The following is a 26,467-nucleotide window of genomic DNA, read 5'->3' on the forward strand; positions in this document are numbered from 1 at the left end:
GACGCCTAGACCTTAGTCAAGCGAGTCATTGGCCCTTGTACATTAAGGAATAGTAAAGCCTATTCAGTACCGCGTGGAGCAGGTGGGTTTACTGTATTGTCTGTATCCTAGTATTGTCTGTCCTTACAAGATCGAGTCTAGAGTATATACATGTATGTATGCAACCTGTCAATCAAAGACAACTCTTCTCAATGATGGAATGGATTCAAATGTCAGTTCCTGCCTGTGTAGGCTACTCCTTTTAGATTTATATAGAATATCAACAATACCAACAACAATCAAGGCAATGAATGAGCGAATAGATAGGCCTATAGTATAAGTATCTCAACATTTTTATTCATATAAAGTTTTACAATAAAAGCCAAAGGAGTAAGAAAGTTCATTGGCACTCCACATTGACAAATCAATCTAAATCGGTCAATTTTCAATCAAATTTGATGAAATTTAAAGACCAAAATGTTCTTTTCGAAACTTACATCATCCCCATTTTTTTTTTTTTCATTTTTGGTAACGGCTTGAAACAGATCCACTCCGCCTCCGCCGTTCGTCCTCCTGCACCGTTTACAGTCTCCTGGTTTGGCTTGGGGCTACTCAACCGCACTTTAACCCTTTCGCTGCGCCGCTCAAAATTATTTCAATATTGATTCCTTGCTGCCCCCAAAATACTGTAAAAGCCAATTTTAACATAGGTAACTTTGAGGCCAATATACAGCCTGAAGGAGAAGAGATAGAGCTTTGGACTATTGGAAAAGGTTGTTGGGGACAGCATGGACTTTCAAATTATGCATTTGTCAATCACCTGAAATTATGTTAATTAACTAAATAACGCTAATTAGTATTAATCAACGAGGAGAAAAACACCATTTTTCATCTTGACCCAGGCTATCACTATCATCCCCCTCGGACCCTGAATCATGCACACTTTCAATCCCCATGCACGCTGTGTACATCGGCATTATGTTCAGAATCATAATCACTAAACAGACTCGTCTTCTAACGCCTCGAATTCACTATTTCATCAATTATTGATTCTGCAGTTCGTCGAACACGTGACTGAGGCATTTAAATTTGTTTACAAAACTTTGGACTCAAAATATCGCCTAAACTTTGAATAAAAACACCGAAGTTTTCACCTAGAAATCGGAAGTTCTAGCGGTAAACAACATGGCAGGACACCTAACGACAAGTTCCTGTACTAATTTGCTATTGAAAACATCGTCTGATTCAGGTCTCTCCCAAGTCGCAGTTCTGCGTACATCCGCACAGGTCGGAAATTTTTTTTGGTCGCAAAAATGCGTACATCCGCAGCGAAAGGGTTAGGTGAACTTACATGCGCCGGTGCAGTACTGATAAAAAACGCCTTCCACTAGGTGAAACGAAAGAGCTGAGCCCCGCCAGTCTGGTAACGGGAACAACACAGGGGCCAGAGTTACTGGGATCATTCCCAGCCTCCCTACCTGCCACTCCCGGGGCGTCACCCAGAGTACCACCCTAGTCTCTCCAGCACTAGCTTCCGACCTCCCTCCCTCACCCACTCATGTTATTGCGTACTTAAGATCCAAATTATCAGGGCCCCCCTCCTTCTAGCACCCAAAACAAACACAAAAAAGACACTCCCAAGTGCCACCCCCTTGTCACACTCAACTCGCACATCCCACAACTGCCCGGCCTGTACCCACTCCTCACCCCTTCCTCTTGTGTCCCTCATCCCTTCCTGCCTTACCCCATTATTTTACCAGCTCCATCCCTTGGCTATCCCCTATGTCATTCCCCACTCTGTCCATGCCCAACCCTTTCCTCTCATGTCCCTCACCCCTTCCTGCCTGCCTGCCTTACCTCATTGTACACCAGCTCCATCCCTTGGCTATCCCCTGTGTCACTCCCCATCCTTCTATGCCCAACCCTTTCCTCTTGTGCCCCTCACCCCTTCCTGCCTTACCCCATTGTATCAGCAGCTCCATCTCTTGGCTATCCCCTTTGTCACTCCTCACACTGTCGTCCCTGCCCAACCCTTTCCTCTCGTGTCCCTCGCCTCTTCCTGCCTACCCCATTGTATCACCAGCTCCATCCCTTGGCCTCGGCTATCCCCTATGCATAGCTGCCAACCCCTGATTTAGCCCTTCAGGACTTTTTTCTGTAGATTTCAATTTTTTCAGGACTCTCAAGTTAGTTGCGAGTCAGATAACTGTAAAATCACTCTTACACTGTTGTATTTGGGGGGGGGGGGGTACTTTGGAACAAAAATGCTGCTGTTTTCTTTATCCAGGACTACAAAATAAAGGTTAACACAATATGAGTTGTTGCTAAAATTTGGTGTTTATTTAATGCCTGGTTTTGATACTGGTAACGGTCAACCTGAGAATTTCTGAACACTAAGTATGTACAAAAAAAAAAAAAAATAGAACAATCATAACATAACAATCTACTACACATCATGACATGTCATGGCACACAGATTGGCACACAGATTGGCACATCCACTACCTGAAAAACAATACAGTTTAGGATTAATTCACAGCAGATTCCCAGTAATTAGCTCTCAACACTAATTTCACTGAACATTGCACATAAAATAATAAAATTACTAAAATATGGAAGTCTCTTTGACAGCTAGGACTTATGGATTGAAACTAAAGTAAACATTTTGCCACTACAAGAGGCCCAAGGGCCTGGCGCTCAGCTGAAAAGGATAGGTGAAGGCAAGGGCCATGTTTCTCACGTGGTGGGGTCTTTTTCTTGCCCTGGCAAAGACACCAGATACAAGGAATCTCGGTTGTAAGTCTCATTCAAAGGACTGTGAAGAGCCAGGAATTTTAGTTCCTTAAATCCACGCCGGTTCATCCAGAGGACAAATCCTGGGTTCTCCCCAGGATCTAACCCAGGCCCTATTGCCTTTTTTGTGAACTCGAGCCTGGTGCTGTACAATGGTCAAATGAACTCAATATTGTCTGGACACTGATGAAGTGGATATTGTTTGTGAAGAAAATAAGATAAAGAGGGGCTTAACAAAATGAACTGTATTGATAAAAGATTGACCTGACCAGCAGGTGATTGAAATTTTACAAATGTTGATTAAAATTATTTACGAAAATCACATGAGAATCAGTGATACATGTATGGAAAATGTGATAAGGGACCATGTGAAAAGTATTTTGAAGCCAAAAAGACTAAGTCACTTAAGACTTGGGTCTGACCCCCTCCCCCCTCAAAAACTAAATGGGCAGTCCACTTTGGCTACATCCCGAAGTGGAAAGTAATAATAAAGATTAAGTGGCAATTTTAAAATCAAAAACCCCCTTCCTCTTACATTAAGTGCCCTAGTTGTTTTGGTTTCAAAATACTTTTGTGATGGTCCCTAAACAAGTTTAAAAGTAAAAAAATCACATCAGAATCACTAATGGCGAAGTGGTTAAACACAATTAAAATAAGATTAATGGTAGATTGTTTTCTGTAGCACCGAATTGACATTGTTGTCAGGTGACTCCAAGAAATTGGGCATTGTGCATTTTGTGGTGCCCAAATCATCGAAATTTTGATGTTTTTTTCGAGTTGGATTAAGGAAAATAGAGCCACTATTTACTCAGATGATTTTTTCGATTGATAAGTTTATGACTTGAAGGAAATGTGAAATAAAATGTTAATTCAAGAATTACTTGTAATGGTGTCAATGTTGATCAAATTAGACCTTTGCAAAGTGCCATTGTGAATGAGCATTGTCTGGAATCAACCAGCAAGGAGATCAAGATGGTGTCATGGAAAACGATCGATACAGGGCAAGTCAATAAAAAGGTAATCCAAGAGTAAATTTTCAATAGGTACGGGAAAAATGTTTTGGGTGAAATGATGGTTGCATGATAAAGTAGAAGTTGGTTACCGCTGTAGTTGTGGATGACCTTTTTGTTGACTTGCCTTTTATAAAGCACAGACATGTAAAAAGCAGTGTTAACATAAATATTAAGGCTTTGCCCTGATCTGATAATGAATTACTAGTCAGATTACAGAATGAAGTCACAAATATAAAGCACAATGACATGTAAAATGCAGTGAATCTTAAGTGCAACGAATTTTCAAGGTTTAAGGTAGTATTTCAAAATGTTGGTGACAATGGATGATGTGGAATGTATTAGGTAGGTTATGTTTTAGGTTAAAAGTGATAGTTGTTTTTTCTTGAAAAATTGTTGCAACAGGGTTTATTATGGAAAGTTACATATTGCGTTGGGTCAGAACTGAACAATTTTAATACTAAATACTAGTAGTCACTATCAACTTGTACATAGTGAAGTAGCAGTTTGATCACAGGTCTAATAAATCATGACTACATAAGCAATTACAATATTGTAATATTTACAGTCAAACTCAGTTAAAACTAAGATTGAGGTACACATGTTGACAAGTTTTGAATCTACTTGAATTGTAGATTTCAGTGCCAATGAATAGTGGTTGAAGGCTGTTTACGTAAAACAATGCTGATAGTGCGGTTGTGCAACATGTGCTTGCAGCACTCTCAATTTGACTTCAACTCTGAAACTGAATTCTAGTTATCTAGTGGTATGTCTGATTGAAAATGGTTGATTATTATTTCAAATTGATGAATCTCTTCAATATAAGAAAATATGAAATATAGGAACATTTTAATACAAGGGTGTTTCGTCAAATAAACAATGATCAAGAGAGATTTGAGAATGTCACTAGATGACTGGAATTCATGGCAAAGTTGGAGCTTTAGATCTTGAAGTAGTTTCGAAAGAAAAGATTTATAGCTTAACGGTGGAATTATTCAATAACAGTTGTTCAGAGAATACAACATGTGATTATGTATCTAATAAATTGCTAACAACAGGATTTGTTTAACTGTGATTGGTAACTGCTGATGGTATGTTGTGGGTTCTATACAAATACAGCAGAACAATTTTGTATTGAATTAAACATGATGAATCATGAAAGGATTATCTATCCAGTTGCAACTTTAGAGATATTTTCACTTTGGTGACATAATAGTTCAATTCAAATAGTAAGAAAGTTTTAAATTTTACTTCAGTTCTTAGAAATAGAGCTGCTTAGTGGTAATGGTAATATTTCTTGCTGTTTAGGATGACAATGCTGTTACAACCAATTTAGAATTGACGGACAGTGAAAAGGTTTCAAGCTGAAGGAAAAATTCTTCAATCTGCTGTGGAGTTTCATGAGACGCATCCTGTGCTTGGAAGGAAATCTGTTATGATTGGATCATATCCTGTGACTCGGTATTTCTGGTGATTGGATGATATGTTGAGTTTCACCTTAACTTTTGTAATGATCGAAGAGGCATTTTGTCTCATGTTACAAAGTGGGCACTGGAATGTTGCAGTTTTTAAGGCAAAGATCTGCTCTATATCCAATGGTTTCTTGCAGGCGTTGCAAGAGTACGATATTTCTGCCTGGACTGAATCACATTCAGCATTTTCTATGCGGGTGTGCTCTCCTTGTTGTGGTTCTTCCATGCATGGGTTTCTATCTTATCTACTGGAGTTATTGTCGTTGTCGATGTGGTCTGGAGATGTTTAGTGTCGTAATCCGAGACAGACAGGGCAGTGAAGTTATATGTTGTGTTAAGTTGAATAGCAGATGTCATATTTCCCCAAGCTGTAAGGTTTACAGAGGCTTCATTGTCCGACAATGCAAAAACTTTCATTTTGATACTTGTCTTGCTGAATCGGGTGGTCTGGTCAATTTCGTCCTTGACGACTTTAGTAATATGGCCTGTTAAGTCGATCTGCAAAGGAAATTTGATTGGTTATAGTTCTGGTTGACTTTGGTTGTTGAAACAGTTTTGTTGTATTTGAAAACATGTAGCAAATTTTTATGAAGACGTTAAGACTGAAGTTTCTTTGGTAGGTTTGAATTAAATGGTTGTTGTGGAGTAGCGATTGGGCGCCTAATATATGTCTTATTCTTCTTTAAAACAAAGCATTTTTTAAACATGTATAATAATTGTGCTTGACAACGCAATAGATGTGACTTACCTTCCTTCTTTCGGTAGATGAAATATTGTTGGTGAAATTGGTAACTGTTGTTTGAAGGGCTTTGATGGCTATTGGTGGTTTGTGCTGGTAGGGCGGTTGAAGTTGAAGTGTTTCCATGAGGCTTTTTGAGTTCAGCTTTAGATCTTTTTTGGAGTGGTCTTGCCAGTTTTCATCAGTCTCAGCATTGATGATCTTTACAGGGCTCCTGAAAAGAAGTAAGTTGTTCATATGTATTTGTGATGTTTTTTTATCTTGTTTTTATTGTTCCATTATTTTCAATTTTATTACATTGTTTCTTCACATTTTGAATAAATTGAACAGGAAATAATTTAATGAGGCGTTCAGCGTAATAGCATGGATTTTTTTTGCTGAACGGAATAGCTGGATTTGATGTGATGAAGTTCATAAGTATACTGGCCTCAGAAAATTTTTGAGTCTGACTTACCTAGTTTTTCTTCTGCCGTTTTGAACTGGGAATGAAACCTTTTGGCGAAACAGACTACACGCTGATAGTCTTTTGGTCCAGTCTGTAGAGTTGAGTTGAAATAGTCATGATTGGTTGATGATCTTTTTATTGGGGATGTATCATGCAAGAACCCTATGTGACGTAAGTCTTCCTCAGCAGGTGGTTTCTTGTTAGGACTTTGAGTTAGAGGCAATGATCTTTTGGTCGACGTGCTTGATTTCGAAGTGCTTGGTTTTTGATCATGTGGTTTGTTGGAAGCCATTTTTGTGAAGTCGTCAAGAGTCTGAAATGGAATGAAAGATTTAGATTATGCATAATGTGTAATTTTTTTAGGTGTTTCTGTTGATTGATTGAGTTCCATTTATATTTAAGTTATTGCAAGTTAAAGTTTTGTTAGTTTAAAGAAATAATAGCTGTACGTGTATTCTGAAATGAAATGATAAAAATGTAGCATTATTTGATATAAAAGATTAGCCAATACTGCAAGATAGGTCTGTAATATTTGGTCCTCAGTGATTGATGAAAGGGATTATTTAAAATTTCATTGAAATTCTGATGCCTAAAAAGAACGGTGTTGAACATTTGCAATAATTACATGATTTTTGCAGTGTTGTGTAATCCTGTGCCAGTAGTGTTGTTTCAAGTTTCCTCTGACTCTGCAACCAATGTTCGCTATGGTACCAAAATCTTGTGCCCAATAATTCATGAGATTGTATTAATGTGTGTTCAGTAATCTATTTGAATCCTATCACATGTTTCGAATTGATGTCCATCACTCATAAGAATGAAATAATAATGTTTTCGTAGTAGATCCTTTTGAATTCTGATATTGCCACATTATGAATTGATGTCCATTAGTCCATTTAATCCATTTGAATCCTATCACATGTTTCGAATTGATGTCCATCACTCATAAGTATGGGCGGTTATTACCGCAAATAAAGACAAACCAAAGCAAAGACACTTGTGTAGCATATCAAGGACACGTAGATTGATACTCCTATGTGTGCCACATCAAAGACATCTGGAATGCATGTTTTGTTTTTGTTTGATACAGCATAGATAAAACTAGACCGCAACCTCTCTGGGATAGACATGCATTCAAGATGTCTTTGATGTGGCACACATAGGAGTATCAATCTACGTGTCCTTGATATGCTACACAAGTGTCTTTGCATTGGTTTGTCTTTATTTGCGGTAATAACTGCCCATACATAAGTATGAAATAATAATGTTTTCGTAGAAGATCCTTTTGAATTCTGATATTGCCACATTATGAATTGATGTCCATTAGTCCATTAGTCTTGTATTCATAAGAATTAAATGTCCAAGTGTTTAATTGAATTTTGTCACACTCAACCCCCCTTCCCTCTTTTCTATTTTGCCCTCATGTCCAAGTGGCAGCTCCAGTAATATTCTTGTTTTAGCTGCAGGCGGTGGAAAGCTCTTGTACTGGATAATTTTGCATTTGGAATGTTTATCATGAAAGGTTGGATTTTGTATTATTGTATTCAAATGAACTTTCTGTACCTGGTGGATGGAGGATAAGGAGTATTGTTTCAATAATTTAATTTTGGTCCACCTTTGTTCTTTCCCGGTTCTCCCCTACTTGTTATGGATCTGTTATAATATTTATACATTTCTCTGTTAACAATAGAGACTCAATACTATGGTTGTAAGAATTACATCTACAGTACTTTGCTCTGTTGGAACATGAGTGATCCCGACTGCAGTGACTGTTTTTTGAGGCGCTCATACATACGTGTATATAGTACAAAAGAAGGACCTGGCCTCCAACATGCATACAGAGGACCAGTTTTTCCTTGGTGCAGTTTGAATGAAATTTTGCATAATGGCTGGGTAAATGGTGACAAAGTAAAGAACAAAAGTAGAAAGTAATATCTCAGTTATTTAACATAGCTGCTCCAGACTAGCAATTGGAGGACTTTCCATATTTGGAAATTACAATGGGAGGACTTCCTAATATGGAAATCCTCCAATTGTAGTTTCGAAATAAGAAATGTCCTCCATTTCCTGGTCTCGAACAATTACATTGTATGTTTAATACTTCTGTTTTGCTTGTTTTTAGGATATCATCATAACCCCCCCCCCCCCTTCAATGTACACAATCTGTGGCTTCCATTTGTTGTGGACATAGGGTGCATTGTAAGTGATGGACCAACACTGCAAGTGTAAAAAAACAGGCCTATGTCATATACATGTAAATATGACATTATTTTTAACATGTATATACTACCACACCTGGAATGTGACGGTGTCATGGAATCAGATGCTTCTGCTATTCCATGCTCCCCCCCCCCCCCATACAATAGCACCACGGATTAAATTGCTTGGTTAGGGTTAGTTTTCCCATTGAGACTGTCCGCTTAATCTGTCAACCTATTGTAGGGGTGGGATCACATAAGGGGGGGGGGGGGGGGCATCACATTCTATTACACCGCCGTGTAAATGTCACAGTGATTCTGTTTCCTAGTGTTCCCCTATGAATAGGTCTCCTTGTTGAGGGCTTAGGTAAGGTGGAGTTATATCAACGCGTAACCCGTGAATCTATTGGTGGGACTTCTAGGATATGGGGAACATTAAAAAACATTACGCAGGGTTTTTGAGTGGGCTCAGGTCGAAGGGGCTACTGGATCAAGTTAAACCATTGTGGTAGCGATAGAGTTAAAGACCATTGCAGGGATCATGATCAGAAACCAAGGTTGCAGTGATCAATAGTGGTAAAAGAAAAATACCTACGTCTGTGGGGCTATCAAGAAACGGTATAGTACCTAGGAGGTGAGGTGAATAATGCTATGAGAGGTGATTTTGAAAGATGTGATATATAATAGTACGTGGTTAATCATTTCTGAAGTTGTGGGTATGATAAAGCAAAATCAAATTTGTCGATCGGTGGAAGTGAGGACCCATATGAAAGCACACCAACAAAGACAGGACCAGGGTTTAAGGACAAACTTGAAGACAAAGATGTGACAGTCGCGATGAACATACAGACAAGTATATGGCATATAGTTGTACTGTTGCATCAATATGATCAACTCCTCGACAGGTTTTGTTGGATAATAATGCAATTATGTGTGATGTACACTAATCGTACATTAAATTTTTGTTTGTGTCTTGAATACGAGACAAAGACAAAATGCTGTGATGTAATGAGAGATGACTTTGAAGTATTTTGTTGAGCCATCATGGTGGGAAATATGACATTGCTCCTTATTTTGTTGAGCTTGCATTATATAGAGGTAAAATGTTCCTTGTGGGAATATGATGAGGCACAAAACCTGTACCCAAATTATTGTGCATGTGGTCTATGAATGAAATAGAGGACTCACAAATGAAAGCACGCCCACAGAGAAGTTAAGGACAAACCTGAAGACAAGGATGTGACAGCTATTCTGCTAAACAATATGACTAGGTCAAGTGAAGGGTGTCTGAGGGGTTGTCAATGGTTTCTCTTGAGTACCCAAACACCCTAGAGATACCATTGAACATCCCTTGGAACCCTTCACTTGAAGGGTGTCCGAACCCATCCAATGGGTGTTTTGGAACAAACACCTTGGAACACCTTTGAACACTCAAAAACACACTTCACCACCTTTCAGGTATATTTTAAGTCATCCATTATTAGATATTCCCACCAACTTAGAGAGCAAAATCTGACGTAAAAAAGAGAGGACCCGAAAATATGTCCTCTCTTTTGTAAAAGTCCTCTCGTTGTTGGTGTGTTTAAGTACGGAGGTCCACTCTTTCATCCTTCTACGAATCTATGCAATGGTGCCGTGGGCCAACCCCCAAAACTAAGGACATAGGCATCGTAACCTGTACGAGCGGGGGTCACCTACCGTGGACTACTCCACACACACATAGGTAAACATACCTGTTCTATGCGTGGATGCGTGTAGCTCTAGTCACAAACCCACAATCAATACTTTAATGATTATGTATACAGGTGTCTTCTAAAAGTGGGATGTTGAAATAAAATAACTCAAATTTATAGTCAAATTTTGGAAACAATGATCATGAAACATTTGCACACTGATAATAAAGAGGAGATATTCATATTATGTGATATGATGGGGCATCGAGTATTGTGTCCATCAGGTATATGTTGAGACTTAATCTTTATATTAATTCACATTAGTCGATAGGTAGAACAGAGTATTCTCATACATATGTGTAAAAAGGGCTGGAAAAAATAGGACCTTCAGTTGAGGACAATTGAAGATAAGAATGTGGCAATTGTTCTGTTGTACAAATACTACTATCGGGGGTTGATTTAGAGGGGGGGGGCGCCAGTGCGCGCCCCTTCATTGTTTGAAATCAACCATGAATTTGGGACATTGAACATAAAATACATCAGGGTGTCCCCTCTTTTCTCTCGAGGAACACCCCCTCTTTCTCAGACTCTATCCTGAATAAACATTCATCATTCTCTAGTTTGTACAGTGGAACCCCGGTAACACGACCACTCATGGGACCGTGGTCGGAGTGGTCGTGTTACCAGGGTGGTCGTGTTAGCGAGGTTGGGAATCCCCAGACGAAATACATGATTATTTTTCCCGCCAAAATTGCCGACTGCATGGCATGTGTGTACGCTGTACTACCATAGCAACGCTGCCTGATTGAGATGATGCACGCTCCAAAGTTTTGTTATCATGCCTCGCAAGAACAGTTCGTCGATAAAATTACATGTTACATTCTCAGAATGAGTTAGAAAAGGTAATTTTGTAACTCATTTTATCCACAAAGTTTCATTATCTGCCCGACGTGACGCATTTGCGGGCAATTTGGTGAATCATCCTCCATGTACCCGACTGTTTGTGACGATTGAAGTAAACTTGTCGTATGATTCCACGTGAATGATGAGTTGAGTAATGCTACAGTTTTAATCAAATCTATTTTCAGTCAAAATATTTAAAGAAATATAAAATGATACTGCAGTAAATCAACCAAGTTCTCCATATCATAAAACATTCAAACGTCTCGCAAGCTTGTTATTGTCATAAGTGTGGTCTTCAAACTACCCGCCGTTTATTATAAGTTCATATGCAAATCACGCAAATCACATGATTTTGCTGCTGCTGAGTGCGCATGTCTGGTACTGAACTGGCTCAGTAATGAAAACAAACCATGAAAACGTTTGAAAAGGAAAGTTTATTTATTCATTTACACTTATACAATTGATCATACCTGCAAAATCACATTGTATTTTTTGTTTTCATATGTATTCCCATGGCCATTGTCCCCGTCTCAACAAAGCTTGGCAGCGAGGTGCTAATTACTATGCCGCGGTCGCGACCGATTACGGCAATTAGGCCTGGTGGTCGGGTTAGCGGGGTTGATTTTCAGTTTGGGACCGGCCAAGCCAGTGGTCGCGGTCGGGGTACCGGGGTGGTCGTCTTAGCGGGGTCTCTTAATGGTAATTAGAGAGGAAACCATTCGGGACCGGAGAATCGTGGTCGCGTTAGCGGGGTGGTCGCGTTACCGGGGTGGTCGCCAACCGGGGTTCCACTGTATACACCGGAGTGCAATTACCCTTAAATCCCACGTTAAGAGGATGCATGTTTCAACTGGATATGTATTTGTCTTGGGTTCTCCTGTCCTTTGTGAGGACGGTGTCTTTCATCCCCCGGAGGAGCTCTGCAATCTTACAAATTATTTTGTCTAACTTACATCATTGTAAGATATCAGACGAAATTTTAAGATGATGAAAGACATCATCCTTGCCAAGGGCAGAACTCCCCCCCCCCCCACTAGACAAATACATGGGCATACATGGATGTGTCATAATGGAGCATGGGCAAGGGAATATCGATTTGATATTGTCCTCCAAACTCCCAATGTGACATGACAGGACTTGGCAAAAGCACATCCTTAAATTTATGTGGAGTCAAGGACAGGGGATTCATGAACCAGTCTTAATAAGAACTAGTGGAGGATCACTGGTCCATTTCGCAAATAGACACCCACCATGGGGGGGTGGCATCATCGGAGAGATGGTCGATTTCTCCCAAGGAGTGGGGACCGCTCTAAAAGACGAGGCAAGATCAAATGTATGGTGGGGGACCAGCGGTTAGAAACTGAGGAGTGTTGGTAATACTAATAGGAGGGGAGTAAGATATACTAGTGCGACATGCACCCCCCCCCCCCCACCAGAGGAACTGCCAAAACAGTGTCTTATCTACATTGTATGTCACATACTGGCAAACGGTCCTCTCTTTATCCCTAGAGACGAACATCAAAATGAAGGACTTCGGACATTGAAAAACACAACATTGGAGTAGTCCAAATTTGATTCACAGCAGGCTGCAGAGAGAGGACCACGATTCATGTCCCCTCTTTTCAAAAGGTCCTTTGTTTTTCTGTGTGTCCAAGAGACAGTCCTCCCATTCATGTTTGTGCAAATGCTCAGCTTTTATTTACATACTAGCGGATTGGGGGGGGGGGGGGGGAGATGGGAACTTACATCAGTAAGCTGATTTCCAAAGATAGGACCTGAAGTCGAGGAAAAACTTGAAGACAATAGTGTGATGGCCGTGAAGAGTAATCCTATTCAATCAAAGAAGTAACAAATATACGGTGTAGGAAAAGTAATGAAATTTTCTTTATTTCACAGCACATCTGATACATACATGAAGGTATGGTCTAATCCCAAGCCTAGATAAACCCATATAGGATGAAAGAACATGAAGAACTGACCAAATGGTCACCAACAGGTTTTACATGTTGAATAAACATTATTGTTCGTCAAATTGTTAGGTGCAGATAATTTTGGTGGATTTTCCCCCTTTGCAAATTTCAAATTGACACAAATGATACATGGGCCCATAATATACAGTAAAGACTCGCATATACTGGACTTCCGCATATAACATACGAAATATCCGGGTACATTTAAATGCATTTCCATTAAATCAGTGTCACATATAATGGACTTCGCATATATAACAGACAAAAATCGTTGGTCCCAGCTAGTAGTTACTACGTTATATGTAAAGTTTACCGTACCTCTTGCTATTCTGTTGGTAGCTCAACATATTATTTTATTACGAAGGAGTGTATCTTTTGATCCAAGCTCTCCAGTAATCAGACGTTCTGTCAATAGTGTAGGATTATACCAGTATTTACACCAGGTCAGGGCTCCCTCACATGTTGGTTAAAATAACATAGGAAATATAGGAGAGAATGGATGCGAGAATAACGACGGGCTAGAGCAAAAAGTGCCCAAGTCAGACTTGGGTGATTTTGCAACTTGGGTACCAAAATGTAGCCCTGTATCCCCTCTACCAGAAGAAACCATAACTATTTCCATACAAATTTATAATGAAGCAATAAAGGAAAGTCAATATTGCCCAAGTCGAAATGCCCAAGTCCGATAATTCATCTCTTGTCAGATTTTCTTTGCCAACCAATAGATGGCTCTCTACCACTCATGTAGGCCTCCCTAGTATACACAAGGATAGGGTTGTGTTGTATAAGGCGTTATCAAGATGGATACATTCACATTTGAACATTTTTGCCCAAGTCATCAATTTCGGAATTGGGCAAACTAGGCAAAAAAACATCTGTTGTATTCTCGGAAAATGACTTGGGCGATTTTTGCTTTAGCCCATCAATAAGTAGTCAACCTCACTCCGAACGCCATTCTACGGGGCCCTTATGTACAAATGCCACGTATGAACAACCTTTGGGAAGCGAGGCCACAACGACGTCGCGGTGCAGTTCCAGACATGAGGGTCGGACGAACCCTCCACTTATGCGCAATTTGCTATTTTTACAGTCGTTGGAAACAGGATGCATGAAAATATAGGAAATATAGGAAAAAATCATGGATATATAGGAAATATAGGAATATAGGAATTATCTAGCTCAGATCACAAAAATATAGGAAATATAGGAGCGGTGGGAGCCCTGCCAGGTTTCAAGGCTTACAATGCTAATCAAGGGCCACACCATCTAAGGGCCACACCATATATCAACTTCAATGTGCATGCATTACATTTTTGTTACAGCATCTCTATGGCCCCACTACTGTAAACCGGGTAAACTTAGCGGGCAGGAAAATTTTGCGGTCAGCTCTGACCCGCAAAAATAAAATGTGCAAAATTTATTCTGTTCTTATAACTAAACACTTACATGGCACCACAATCCCTGAAATTAAAATGCACAAAATATACTTCTTTGACTGAAAATTTGCAAATCCGCCAACATTTTCCTGGGTTACAGTATCTATGTCCCTGTTCCAGTTTCCAGTACCAGATCATCTTTTCCTTTGCATGACTTGTAGTCAGTCCAGTCAAAGATGTGGTTTGATGCAAAACAAATTGCAAAAGAAAGTTTCTCACTTTGTGACTGTGCCATTTGATATATAACATGTATACATTAATGAAACAAAGGACTTGTATTGAAGCAAACCAACAAAAAGAGGACATACTTAAAACAGAGGACTTCTCTTTTATTGTTTTTAAAGGCCATGGCATCGGTTCTCCACGCAACTGCATATGTCACCATATGTGACAAACATGTGCATAGGTAATCATAAGTGACAAACCTTTCTACTCAGGTTCAACAGCAGTATATGTAGCTTTTTTAGCTCAGCTGACAAAGTCAGCGAAGCTGGTAATATTACTAAGGGAATGGTGTCCGTCCTTCCTGCCATCCTGCCATCCTTCCATGTCAATTTTGGGCATTTTGTAACCGTAAGACCTAGGCACTTTGTTGACGCTGCTAAATTAGGAGTAGCCCAAGGGGAACTCGGAAACCAAAAATCAGCGCGATCCGACCTACATTCGGCGAATGAGGTCATCGGGAAGTTTAAACTTCTTTCCTTTATACCTCGGGCCACAGAGGAAATATTGTTTTCAAATCTGGCCGAATATTTTTTAATAATTTTTCATTTTGACTTGTAATGGAATTAGTTTAGTTTTCACCACCAGTTGGCGCTACAGGCACATTTGACAGATTTTTTGACGATTCAAAAGCCCGGGTTATGACGTATAGTTGCGCAGTTGTATTCTGCGCATTGAATTGGCCAGGGAACCAGACTATATTTCAGCATACCCACTGTGACCAGTGTAAAGATGGAAGATTGATTTTGCAACAAGTAATCAATTTTCTGCTAAAAACTAGTCAAGTAGGCGATATTATCACTAGTTCCTTTCAGTGGGTAGTCATAAGGTCTTAAGGGAATACTTTCAGAAATTAGTTCTTGAAAATTTGGCCACAATTCTGTGAAAACGATATCGGAAGTGCACGCTCTGTTCGCGATGTATTTTGATGAAGTGGAGAATTCCCACAGTATGTGCAGTGAATCAGCATGATTCTGTTTGCATATTAGTTTTTAGTACTACGATTCTTACATGAGTAAAAAGTAGACGTTTTAAGCAACACAATAATGTTACTCCCATAAAAATTGATTGCAAATTGACGGAGCTACGGCATTCTGTTCGGCAATTGTCAGCGCTGATAAAATACATTGCTAATGTATGCCAAATGGCACACTTTAAAAAGCGTTCATTGGACAACGTAGGGAATCACCAGAAATGACGTCATCGCTGGTCTCAATCTTCTATATAATAATATTAGAAGGGGGACGAATAAAGTCACATTTAGAGGCGTTGGATCGCCTTGAAATTTTGCATGAATGGTGGTGACACCTTACCCTGATGCAACGTCTTGGTTTTATTCAAAAATTTACTTCAGCGGAGCAGAAATGAGGGATTTTTAATCGCACACTGTCAATTCTCCTTACCACTCACAGAAGCCAAGCCATTGCTGTTAAGTTATGCAGGGGCTTAATCGATTACCTGCACTCCCTTTGGGGTGAATAACATTACCTTTTGAACAGCTGGCTGTAGGGGGATGATTGGAACAGCCGGTATACCTGCTGACCTGCTGAACCCAGATAAATGTTATTTTCAATCCACGATTGCAGGTCACCTGATTTTCGAGATTTCGCGGGAAATTGTAAACAAACGCATGTGTGCAGTTCAAATGTAAACAAAAATGTATTTTTGGTACTTTTGGTTGCTGGACTTGGGTTTTCCCGCAGTTAGGAGCTGGGGTCAAATTGGCGGTCTATTGTTTATGGGTGCTGTTTTAGTCAGAGGTAGCCCTTGATTATGAAGGGATTTTCAAATATGAAAACGACCCTTTGTATTGTAAATTCCAATCACCTGCAGGACAGGTCAATTTCTCTCAATAAAATTAATTTTGTTGACTCCTGTAATCTCTACCTTATCAAAAAAAAGACAGTGGTGTTAGTCCCAAACTGGTCATTTCTATTTATTTTGACCTCTGTTAAATCAGGATACCTCTCAATTACAGACAGCATTTTGAATCCTTGTGCTGTACAACCCAGCCTGGACATACCACAGTTGTCCATGGAGAAGTCTCATCCTCTCTGACACTTCTTTTCTGTAAAGCTACCGATACAACATACTGAACTAGGGATATCTTCCGTTGCCTCCTGTAATATTTACATACCATGGCTGATTAGTTCAATCATATTTCATCCAGCTGGCAGCTCTGCATTGGAAATCTTAGTGGTATAACGTGTTCTCTTGACCTTCAAACAGTAGTATAAAGCTGATATTTACTACTTTACACCCTCAGTCCTATGTTATTAGGTGATCCAGCTGAGCGCCAGGCCCTTGGGCCTCTTGTTCCAATTACATGTGTGTAATAATACATATTGATGAAATGGTCCATGGACCATGTGCTCACCTGGTAACCAAGGACACAAAGGAGAGAGAATCTTTGTTAAGCTATGAGCTAATGCGGTTTAATACAAAACAAAAAAAAATGTGATTACTCCCTTATTATTGACCAGATATTTGCCAAATTTTTATCATAGGTGTATCTAGTGGAGATACACGATACCACATGATTAGGCCCTCTTTCCAAGGTCACAGAGGTAAAAAAAAAGTTCATTTTCTTGTTTTTGACCTCTGGGACCTTGAAATGTAGGTCAAATCAAAAACCCGGAGGATATGTGATGTATCCTAGCTACAAGTACCTGCCATAAAAAATTCAAAATTTGTGTTAAAGGAGTTATTGAATTCTTTCATTTTTTACATTTGGCCCCCTGGTGGCCAAACGACAAATCAAATAAGGTCGTGATTCAGTCTCCAAGTAGCTGTCACCAAGGGGTACATGTGTACCAAGTTTGAAGTCAGTAGCTTTAGCGGTTACGAAACTTGCCACCAATGTCTAACGATGGACGACGACGACGACGGATGACGCTGCGCTATGACATAGGCTCACCACAGGTGAGCCAAAAATGGTGGTATGCAAATTTCTTCCAGCTATTTTTCGAACTCTCGGGGGTTCACACTTATACCGAACTGGGTACACATGAACTTTGGTAAACATGCAGAGTAAGGTTTACTAGGGTTTTATATGCACTCTTGGTTTGCTTTAATCCCCGCCCAAACCCAAAACATTAAAATCCTCAGCTAAAAATGTGGAAGATCACCAAAGCCCCGGTTCATTGGTATTTATTGGGGAACGTTTTTTACATTTTTACTGCAAATGCCTTTGTATAAGGGCTTGGGTGATTTTTAGTGCTATATACACTATAACCTGTGATACTCACAAGAAATTTCACAGTATTGTGATGTTTGTAGCTTGACCAAGTAGCTGCCTGTATCACAGGGTCATCTAATTGTTCTGTGAACACTTCCGAACAATCTATGATATGTTTCACCTTTGGATACTCTTTGAAAGCAGGAGGGCGATGTTCTTGTACTACTTCAGCTGGTGGGACAAAAATCAAGCCTTTCAATTCACGAGCAAGAAATTTTATCCAAGTTATCAGAATTCGCGACACGCCTGCCAAGGACATTCCAAACCTGTGTGCTAAATCCTTCTCCAGTAGGCCAACTCTCAGTCTCATAAGGGTCAAGAGAAACTCATCCTTTAACACAAGTTTTCTCTCATTGCTGCTTTTTCTGGGAGACTTTGGGAATATGGAAAATTTTCTCTTTACCTTAGAGGATACAACAGCTGGGCCACGCCAATACCTAAGTTTCATTGCTTTTGGCTGCAAAATCTGATACAAATCATCAAAAAATTTCCTATTAGGAAGGCCTGTGTAAAACTGAATGTCTTTGTCCTTACTTATATTTAGATGAGAAAATCTACCAGAACTGGCTTTACAATTTTGTCCCAACAGTTTTTGTAGTTCGTCTATTTTGGTCTTTAATCTAGAAATTTCTTCATCTTTGATACCACAATTCTGACAGGAAGAACTCGTATGAAATACATTATCTTCATCCAAAGGGGGCGAGACACATGGAGGATTCAAGTTCTGCATTTCATTACAAGTAATTTCAACAGTTTCTTGAGGAAGAGCAAGAGGAAGCATATCAGGAAAATCAAGCATGTCATCATGGTGTTCATAGTCATTTTGCTCCTCATCGTTTGTTGTAGGAAGCTGGGATGTATGATGCCCAGAATCAGATGAAATGGTGGCAGACAACTTTGCTTTTTTCAGCGGCCTAATGGGCACTGTACGCTTTGGCACCAACAACTTCCTTCTCACAGGCCGTCTGTGGGGAATATCAGATGCTTTCAGTTCATAACCTAAACGTTTAGTCGGGTAGGGATTGGATTCTGATGGTTCACCATCAACGAAATGGTCAGAACAAATACTGGATGATATCTTCGGTAACCATATTTTACCTTTACCTTCAGTTCTGTTCACCATTTTTACCCACAATCTGAACAGTTCTGGTTTCTCTTTCTCGGAAGGAAAAGGAAACAATAGAAATGGGGGTGGACAGGTACATCCTTCACTTCCAAAGTTACTGTTATGAATAGTGCAAACACGTGAGCACCTAAGAGTCAGTTGTCTTGCATTATTCACACAATCAACAACAGCACAAGTCCTGTGAGGCATCTTTTCAAAATTCCCGCCACCAACAAGCAAAGACGAAGGATGGTTAGTTCAGATAGGTAAGCTGATAAGCGCTGCAGACAGATGGGGTGCAGACATCTTTACGATGGAGAAAGCAAAGGCAGATGTCTACAGGAATGACAGGACGGAACGTATACCTGAAATAATAAAGGTGTACTGTGAGGGCACAATCAACCCAATCAGAAACTCAAACTGTGCTGGATGCCTCATGCAAAGTAGCTAATACTTTTTCCTACCCCTTCACTTCAGTTTAATTCTGCTGTATCTGAAGTCAAGATTCATCCTCACCTCATGGCATCCCCCCCCCCCCCCCCCCCCCCGGACCTGCACCCAGCACTGCAGTATGAATGAGTGTATCACAAGACACCAGGTCAGGAATGAGCAGATTACTGGTGTGATAGTGGAGTACTAGCTATTCCAGGAGTGGGTGGGCCGTTTGCAGCAAGGCTCACAATATAGAATAGTAGGGTTACACACATCCTTATAGTACATGTACTACATAGAATGTTCCCCATGGACGGTTTCAGTACATGAGTACAGCTCCACATGTACTAAATCTACATGTACAATGTATAAAGTACACAACTGTCACAGTTTGAGTTGACGTGCATAGTTTTCGTCTGAAACTACACTGAATACTAATAATTCTGCAAAGAAAATATGCTGTGGCCGCTGACAGAGCACTCATATGAATGGAAAACTCCTTAATTTAATCATTGGGTGTGGTAAAAAGGCATGAAACACAGAATTATTCCATGCGAAACCTACTGTTTATGCTGTTTACACTGACGATTGTAAACCGAAAGTTGGGTTGATACCGCCGTCATGTGGCGGCGCCTATCGGTGTGACAACAAACTCGAGGTAGAGAACCAAATATTGAGTTGGCATCATCATCTGATTGGTCTGAATTGGCTTCAGCACTGTTTTCATTCGTATCAGTCTCATAACCTGCATAATCATTGTCAAATTCTAAATCAGCATCAAAAATTTCACTTTCATTATGTTCACTGACTGATTCACCTCCAGAATCATCGTCTAAGGCATCCTGGTCATGCCTACCTGCATAAGAATCATCCCCACTTGACTCTCCAGAAGATTCGTTATCATTATCAAGGTCTTCAGAACAGCTACTGGCCATCAAATCGGCTACAACTTGAGAAGTCGTAAGTTTCGACTTTCTCGAACTCGCCATTTTTGCATGCAAAAAGAACGTGCATAGAACCGCGCAAATTGGCAGAAGCAGACGACATATCGACTTGTGCTGCCGTCTGGGCTTAGCTGAGTATACTATTTATCATTGAAAACCGTTGCTAGGGGCTTGGGTTTACCCGTTCAAGTGCTAGAACCGTTCGATTTAGGGGTACTACCTTTGCTGCTATAGCCGTCATCCGCCACCGGGGCTTGGAAAAAGATGCTGCTATGGCCGTCATCCGTCCTTAAAGGGTTAATGAATGATTTAATGATCTCTCTCGTAACACATCTGATCTTACATTCTTTCTCTTAAAAACGGTTTAAAACAGTTATTTGTTCTGGGTTTAGCATTTCCTCCCGTCTTCTTACGCACACGCAACAACATCAGCACCTGGCCACCGGACCAATTCCGGCGGCGCCGGACGGAGCTGTCTTCGCGGCTGCAAACCCTACCAAAAATTGCAACAAAGATTTACACTCCCCCCGAATCATCACAATGATGATTCCAACATCAATAAAAATCTTTGCAAAATTCCTATGGAAAAGACAAGTTTCCAAATTCCAGCACAATCTTCACAAGAATGAAATACTAGTAATTATCACACAAAGATAGTCCACTCTTCGGAAGATATTAGTTTATACCGATATAGTCCATGATCAGGAAGATATCAGTTTATACTGATATATAGTCCAACAAACACAGAATGCGAATTAAAGCGCAGTAATATTAATCTCAATGGAAATCTCAATTTAGGCACAAAGCGCAATGATTACGGCGCGTTTTGAAATAAATTCTTAACACAACATAGATTATATCTGCACTCTCAAACTGGAGAAGACAATTGAAACAGCGGATTGTTCTGATGTCTTATGCGAAACTTTAGAAATATGATAATGCGTTGGAATGGGTAGACTGCCCAACCCAACAATAAGAAGACTGGAACAGGGGATTATTATGCCCCTCGGCACAGTTCCAGTTTATCGCGAGCAAGATGCAGGCATTATATGCACCACCAAATTATTTCTGAATTACGCAATCCTTGTAGTTCAGTTTACGTTTGGATGAGACTCATTTTAGTCTTATTAGTGTCCGCATATTCCTGACACAAATATATAATATTGACGCGAGTAGCTCATATTTCGACACGTTAGTCTGTTCCTTCAGCCTCCAGTGGTACGATGCTCTTCACTGGCCTGGCATACGTTCCCTTGCTTGTCTTGAGTTGCACCGTTCGCACGTTGTTGTCTGCTGTTGACGGATTTACAGCGGTGATTCGTCCCATTGGGTAATGTCCTCGATGTCCAAGTTTCATGTCTTCGACGAGTAGAACGACGTCGCCAACTTGGAAGTTACGTGTTTCCTTGAGCTGTTTTGTCCTCTCTTGCAGTGAGGTCAAGTACTCGAGACGAAATCGATGCCAGAAAATGTCGACCATGGCTTGAACTTGACGGAAGTGGTTGCGAACCATCAAGTCACGGTCGACAAATACCCCTGGAGCATAGGCTGCAGCTGGTTCTGGATTGAGGAGATCGTTTGGCGTTAACGGCTGTATGTCGTCAGGGCTGTTGCTCTGAGCACATAGAGGACGACTATTGTAGAGGAACTCACATTCAGCAACGATCGTCAACAGCTGGTCCTCTGTTGGCGTCCTGTCTTTTAATGTTCCTAGGAGGGCTCTTCGCAGTGACCTGAATGGCCTTTCAAAGAGACCATTCCGATTCGATGCCTTGGGAATGTTCGGGACCCAGCAGATTTCCTTCTGTCTCAAGAAATCTTCTACTGCTGAGTTGTTGTAGACATCTTGAAGTTCATTCAGTTCCTTTATCCCTGCCGCAAATGTCCCAGCACAATCAGTCGACAGCTTCTGGGGCCTGGATCGACGGGCAATGAATCTTCTTAGAGCGTTCAGGAATGCAGGCACGGTCATATCGGGCAAGACTTCGAAATGAACGGCCTTGATTGTATGACACCAGTCCCAGGATGTACCGTTTTGGCGTGCTGCGTCCCATCTTGCTGAGTACAGGACCCATTATGTCACATCCTGTGTGCAGCCATGCACTACCAACAGCGACCCTGGAGACTGGCAGAGTTCCTTGTACTTGCTCCTTGGGTAATGCGACTGTCCGAATGCATGTTTTGCATGTCTCCTGTATCTTGTAGCTCAGCCTTGTCCCGTGGATGATCCAATAATGTTTCCTGATCATGTACAGTAAGGTCTTCGGTGGGGCGTGCATGTATGACTCATGGTAGTATCCGGCTATGATCATTGTCAGGTGATGACTGTTTGGCAGAAGTAGCTGATGTTTCCTGTTGTATGGCAAACTCGACTCAGAAAGACGGCCTCCAACTCTCAGTGATCCCTTGGGGTCGATGAATGGGCAAAGCTTCTGGAATTGACTATGCTTCATTTTTGGACCAACGTTCCCCAATTTCTTGATCTCGCTGCTGAATTCCTGTCTCTGAACATATCGAACTATTGCTTCACCAGCATCTTGAATTTCACTTCCTTTAATCCTGCCTTTCAACCCGGTGTAGTTGACTGCATTGCGTCCAAGGTGAGTGTCCTTGTTCCATATGATGAAGCGTATTAACCATGCTACTACTCTCAACTTTGCCCAGCTAGAGTGGTGATGTACTAACTTCATCAGGGGGTCCTCCTTAACTTCTGTAGCCAGAACTGTAACAGTCACATCCTTCTTCACTTCTGGATGGTCATCAGGGAGACTCCCAATCTTCGGCATACTAAGCCAATCCTCCTCAGTGTTCTGCAGAAAACTAGGCCCATGGTGGAACAGTTCATGTCTCAGAAAGTTCTCCACAGTCAACCCTCGACTACATACATCGGCCAGGTTCATCTCTCCTGGGACAGATCTCGATTTTCAGCTCCTCCTTTAGATCTCTAATTTCCTGCAGCCTGTTTGCTACAAAAGGCAAAAAGCATCTCTTGGAATTCTGTACCATCATGAGAACTGCCGAGCTGTCTGTCCACTGATATATCCTAAGGAAGCTGCAATCCGACTATTTGATGACAAACTTGACCCCCCTCATCGACAGCAGCATGGCTTGCAGCTCAATCCTAGGAATCGTCTTGACCTTGGTGGGAGTTACCAGGGCCTTTGCAAGCAGGAATGAGATGTGACATGCTCCTTCTTCGTTGGTCGACTTTATGAAGATCTCAAATCCAACTCCTGTCTCTGAGCCATCAGAGAACGCATGCAACTCTCTTGATACTATCTTGCCAAATCCCTTTGGTACTACTGCTCGTTCTCTCTTGAAATCTGCCAACTTCTGTATTGACTGCAGCCATTTCTGAACTTGAGTGGCTTCCAACTCTGGTAATGGCTCGTCCCAGCCATACCCCTTAGTTGTTATATCTTGTAGAATTTGCCTCGGTATGAGCGTCACAGGGGCTACACTTCCTTCTGGGTCGAACATAGCGGCTATGTTACCGAGCAGCCCTCTTCTTCTTAAAGGCCTTTCCTTTTCTCTTGTTTTGAAACCAAATGTGTCATCGGTGACATTCCATTTGACATCAAGGACTCGTTCTTCGTGTTCACATCCCATCTCAAGATCGGAAGATTCTTTCATTGAAGGTGCCTGCAGCTCTGGTTTAACCAACTCTAGAAGACTTCTCTCAGTTGTTACAAACTTGGCCAGCTCAAATCCAGTTTTGCCATAAAGTTTGAAGATCTCTGAGACGACTATGACTGCCAGCTCAGGCCCCAAAGACTTAAGTATGTCATCTACATAACTGTTTCTGAGTCCCGTCTTGATTGTTTCTGGGTGGAAATCATCTCTGTTGTCGATGCATGTCTTCTTTACAGCATATCCAGCTAGGGCAGGAGCATGGGTACCACCAAAGAAATTGTGGAGGATTTGATATTCTTCAGGTTCTGCATCCAAGTCATCATCTTTGAACCATAGGAACCTCATCAAATTCCAATGTTGCCTTGTGATGAAGATCTGGTTAAACATAGCATTTACGTCAGCCTGGAATGCTATCTCTCCCCCCGTCCGGAATCTGAGTAGGACTCCCAGCAATGAGTTCATGTTGTCTTCTCCTGTATAAATATGGTCATTTAAGCAGGTGTCTCCATAGCGTGCAGCTGCATCCCAGACTATCCTCAGTTTACCAGGTTTTGCTGGGTGGTATACATGATGGAAGGGTACGTAATTCACTGGCTCATCAGCTTCAATCTCATCTCTTGGAATCCTTCTTATATACCCTTTTTCTCGGTATTTCTGGAACAGGTCACGGTAGGCCTCGTACTCTGTGAAGTTTTCTTTGACAAACTTTCCTCTCTTAAACTTCGCCTTGACTCCCATAAGTCTTTTCAGTGCATACCCTCTGTTGTTCGGTATCTCCTTGGCTGAATCTCCGAGAGGTATTGGAATGTACAAATGACCATCACATAGGTATGTGCCGCTGTCGAGAATTTCCTTCGCTTTGACATCTTCAGCTGACGTAGGCTTGGTGAAGTGATACTTGGTTCCAATCCCAGCTTGATCAAATTCTGCTAATCGTAGGAGTTGCTCGCTCAATTCCTTCTCCTTGACTACAATGTGATTACATTCTAGTCAGCTGTGACTGGAGCCACCTAACAACGTCCATCCCCATGGATATCTGGCTGCAATTGGCTCCTCTGGTTTGGATCCTTCTTTCCATTCGAGTTGCTTGTGGGCTGCTGGGATGTTTCCTCCAATCAAAACCTTAATCTTTCCAACTGGACTCTCTGGGGTGGGTAAGTCTCTCAGATGCTCATAACTTGACCAAGTTTCCTTAGACGGCAGGTGTTTGTCTCCCATAGGCAAACTTTCCCAAGAGTATACTTCAGGAATATCGATCCAGCTGTTACCATCCAATCCGGAAATTTTCAGACTGATTTTAGTGCTTTTACCCGCACTAACTCCATTCAATGTCTTCAATTCGACTGGCTTTTCATCTGGCTCTATGGATAATTCCTGCAGAACGTCTTCTTCACACAGAGAGGCGCTGGAGTAGGAATCGATTCCTGCCCAAGTCTTCATTTCCTTTCTGGTAGCTGGACATCTGACTATGACAGGGAATGCTGGGAACAGGACTTTATCTTCGGTTTTTCCCAGGAAGCTGTTACCAATTACAGTTGGGGTGGTTCCATCCCTGTCTTCAGCCTTGTCAAAGTGTAGGAGAGTATGATGCTTAGTTGTAGACTTGCATCCCATCTTTTGACATTCCTTAGGGAGAGGGCATTTCCTGGCTGAGTTGTGGGCAGTGACCTTGTTGTCAGGCAATTAAAACAGAGTCCCATTCCCTTTATGATGTCCTGCTTCTGTTTTCATGGCAACCTCTTGACACTTGAACACTCCCAGATGGAATGCGATGGTCCACTGGTGCAATGAGTACATTTCACTCTAGGTTTACTGGTACTCAGGGTTGTCCTTTCAGATCCTTGTTGCTTGGTACTCTTCCCAGTTTTCTTCTTAGCTTCGCCAGTATTATTGACATTTGATCTGGACTTCTCATCCTTCGAGCTCTCCTGGCCATCTGTGATAAAGTATGTCTTTACGGAGGGGGTCTTGTTCCGATCTTGACTGCATCATTGTTCTTCCGCTTATCATACTTATGCTCAAGCAAGGCTGCAAATTCGCTGTCGTTTACCTCCCTTGAAAGTCCCTTGATGAATCTGACAACTCTGAAAAAGTGACCTCCCCGTACTCCTCTCTGATCTTGGCTGCCTTTCTTAACCAGCTGCGGCGATCATGCATCGGTAGTTTTGCGATTACATCGACTAGGTAATCTGGATGATATAGTGACTTTTCCTTGTTAACACTACGTAGAGACAACTCTGTGGTCTCCAGAAGATCTGCATATTTTCGCATCGCATTC

At 41.2% G+C, this 26,467-nt stretch overlaps 2 protein-coding genes across 2 annotated transcripts; both read right to left on the reverse strand.

Annotated features, from left to right (window-relative positions):
• Positions 1-21,748: 21,748 nt before the first annotated feature.
• On the reverse strand, positions 21,749-23,456 carry LOC135497159 (uncharacterized). Its single transcript, XM_064786905.1, has 2 exons — positions 22,588-23,456; positions 21,749-22,472 (listed from the first exon to the last, which is right to left on the reverse strand). The coding sequence occupies exons 1-2, from the start codon at positions 23,454-23,456 to the stop codon at positions 21,749-21,751; spliced, it is 1,593 nt and encodes a 530-aa protein (XP_064642975.1).
• A 163-nt stretch (positions 23,457-23,619) lies between these two features.
• LOC135497167 (uncharacterized) lies at positions 23,620-25,803 on the reverse strand. The gene is made up of 2 exons (XM_064786916.1): positions 25,500-25,803; positions 23,620-25,157 (listed from the first exon to the last, which is right to left on the reverse strand). Exons 1-2 carry the CDS (start codon positions 25,801-25,803, stop codon positions 23,620-23,622), a joined length of 1,842 nt encoding a protein of 613 aa, XP_064642986.1.
• Between the last annotated feature and the right edge of the window lie 664 nt (positions 25,804-26,467).

This window comes from Lineus longissimus, chromosome 1 (assembly GCF_910592395.1).
Source record: "Lineus longissimus chromosome 1, tnLinLong1.2, whole genome shotgun sequence".
NCBI lineage: Eukaryota > Metazoa > Nemertea > Pilidiophora > Heteronemertea > Lineidae > Lineus > Lineus longissimus.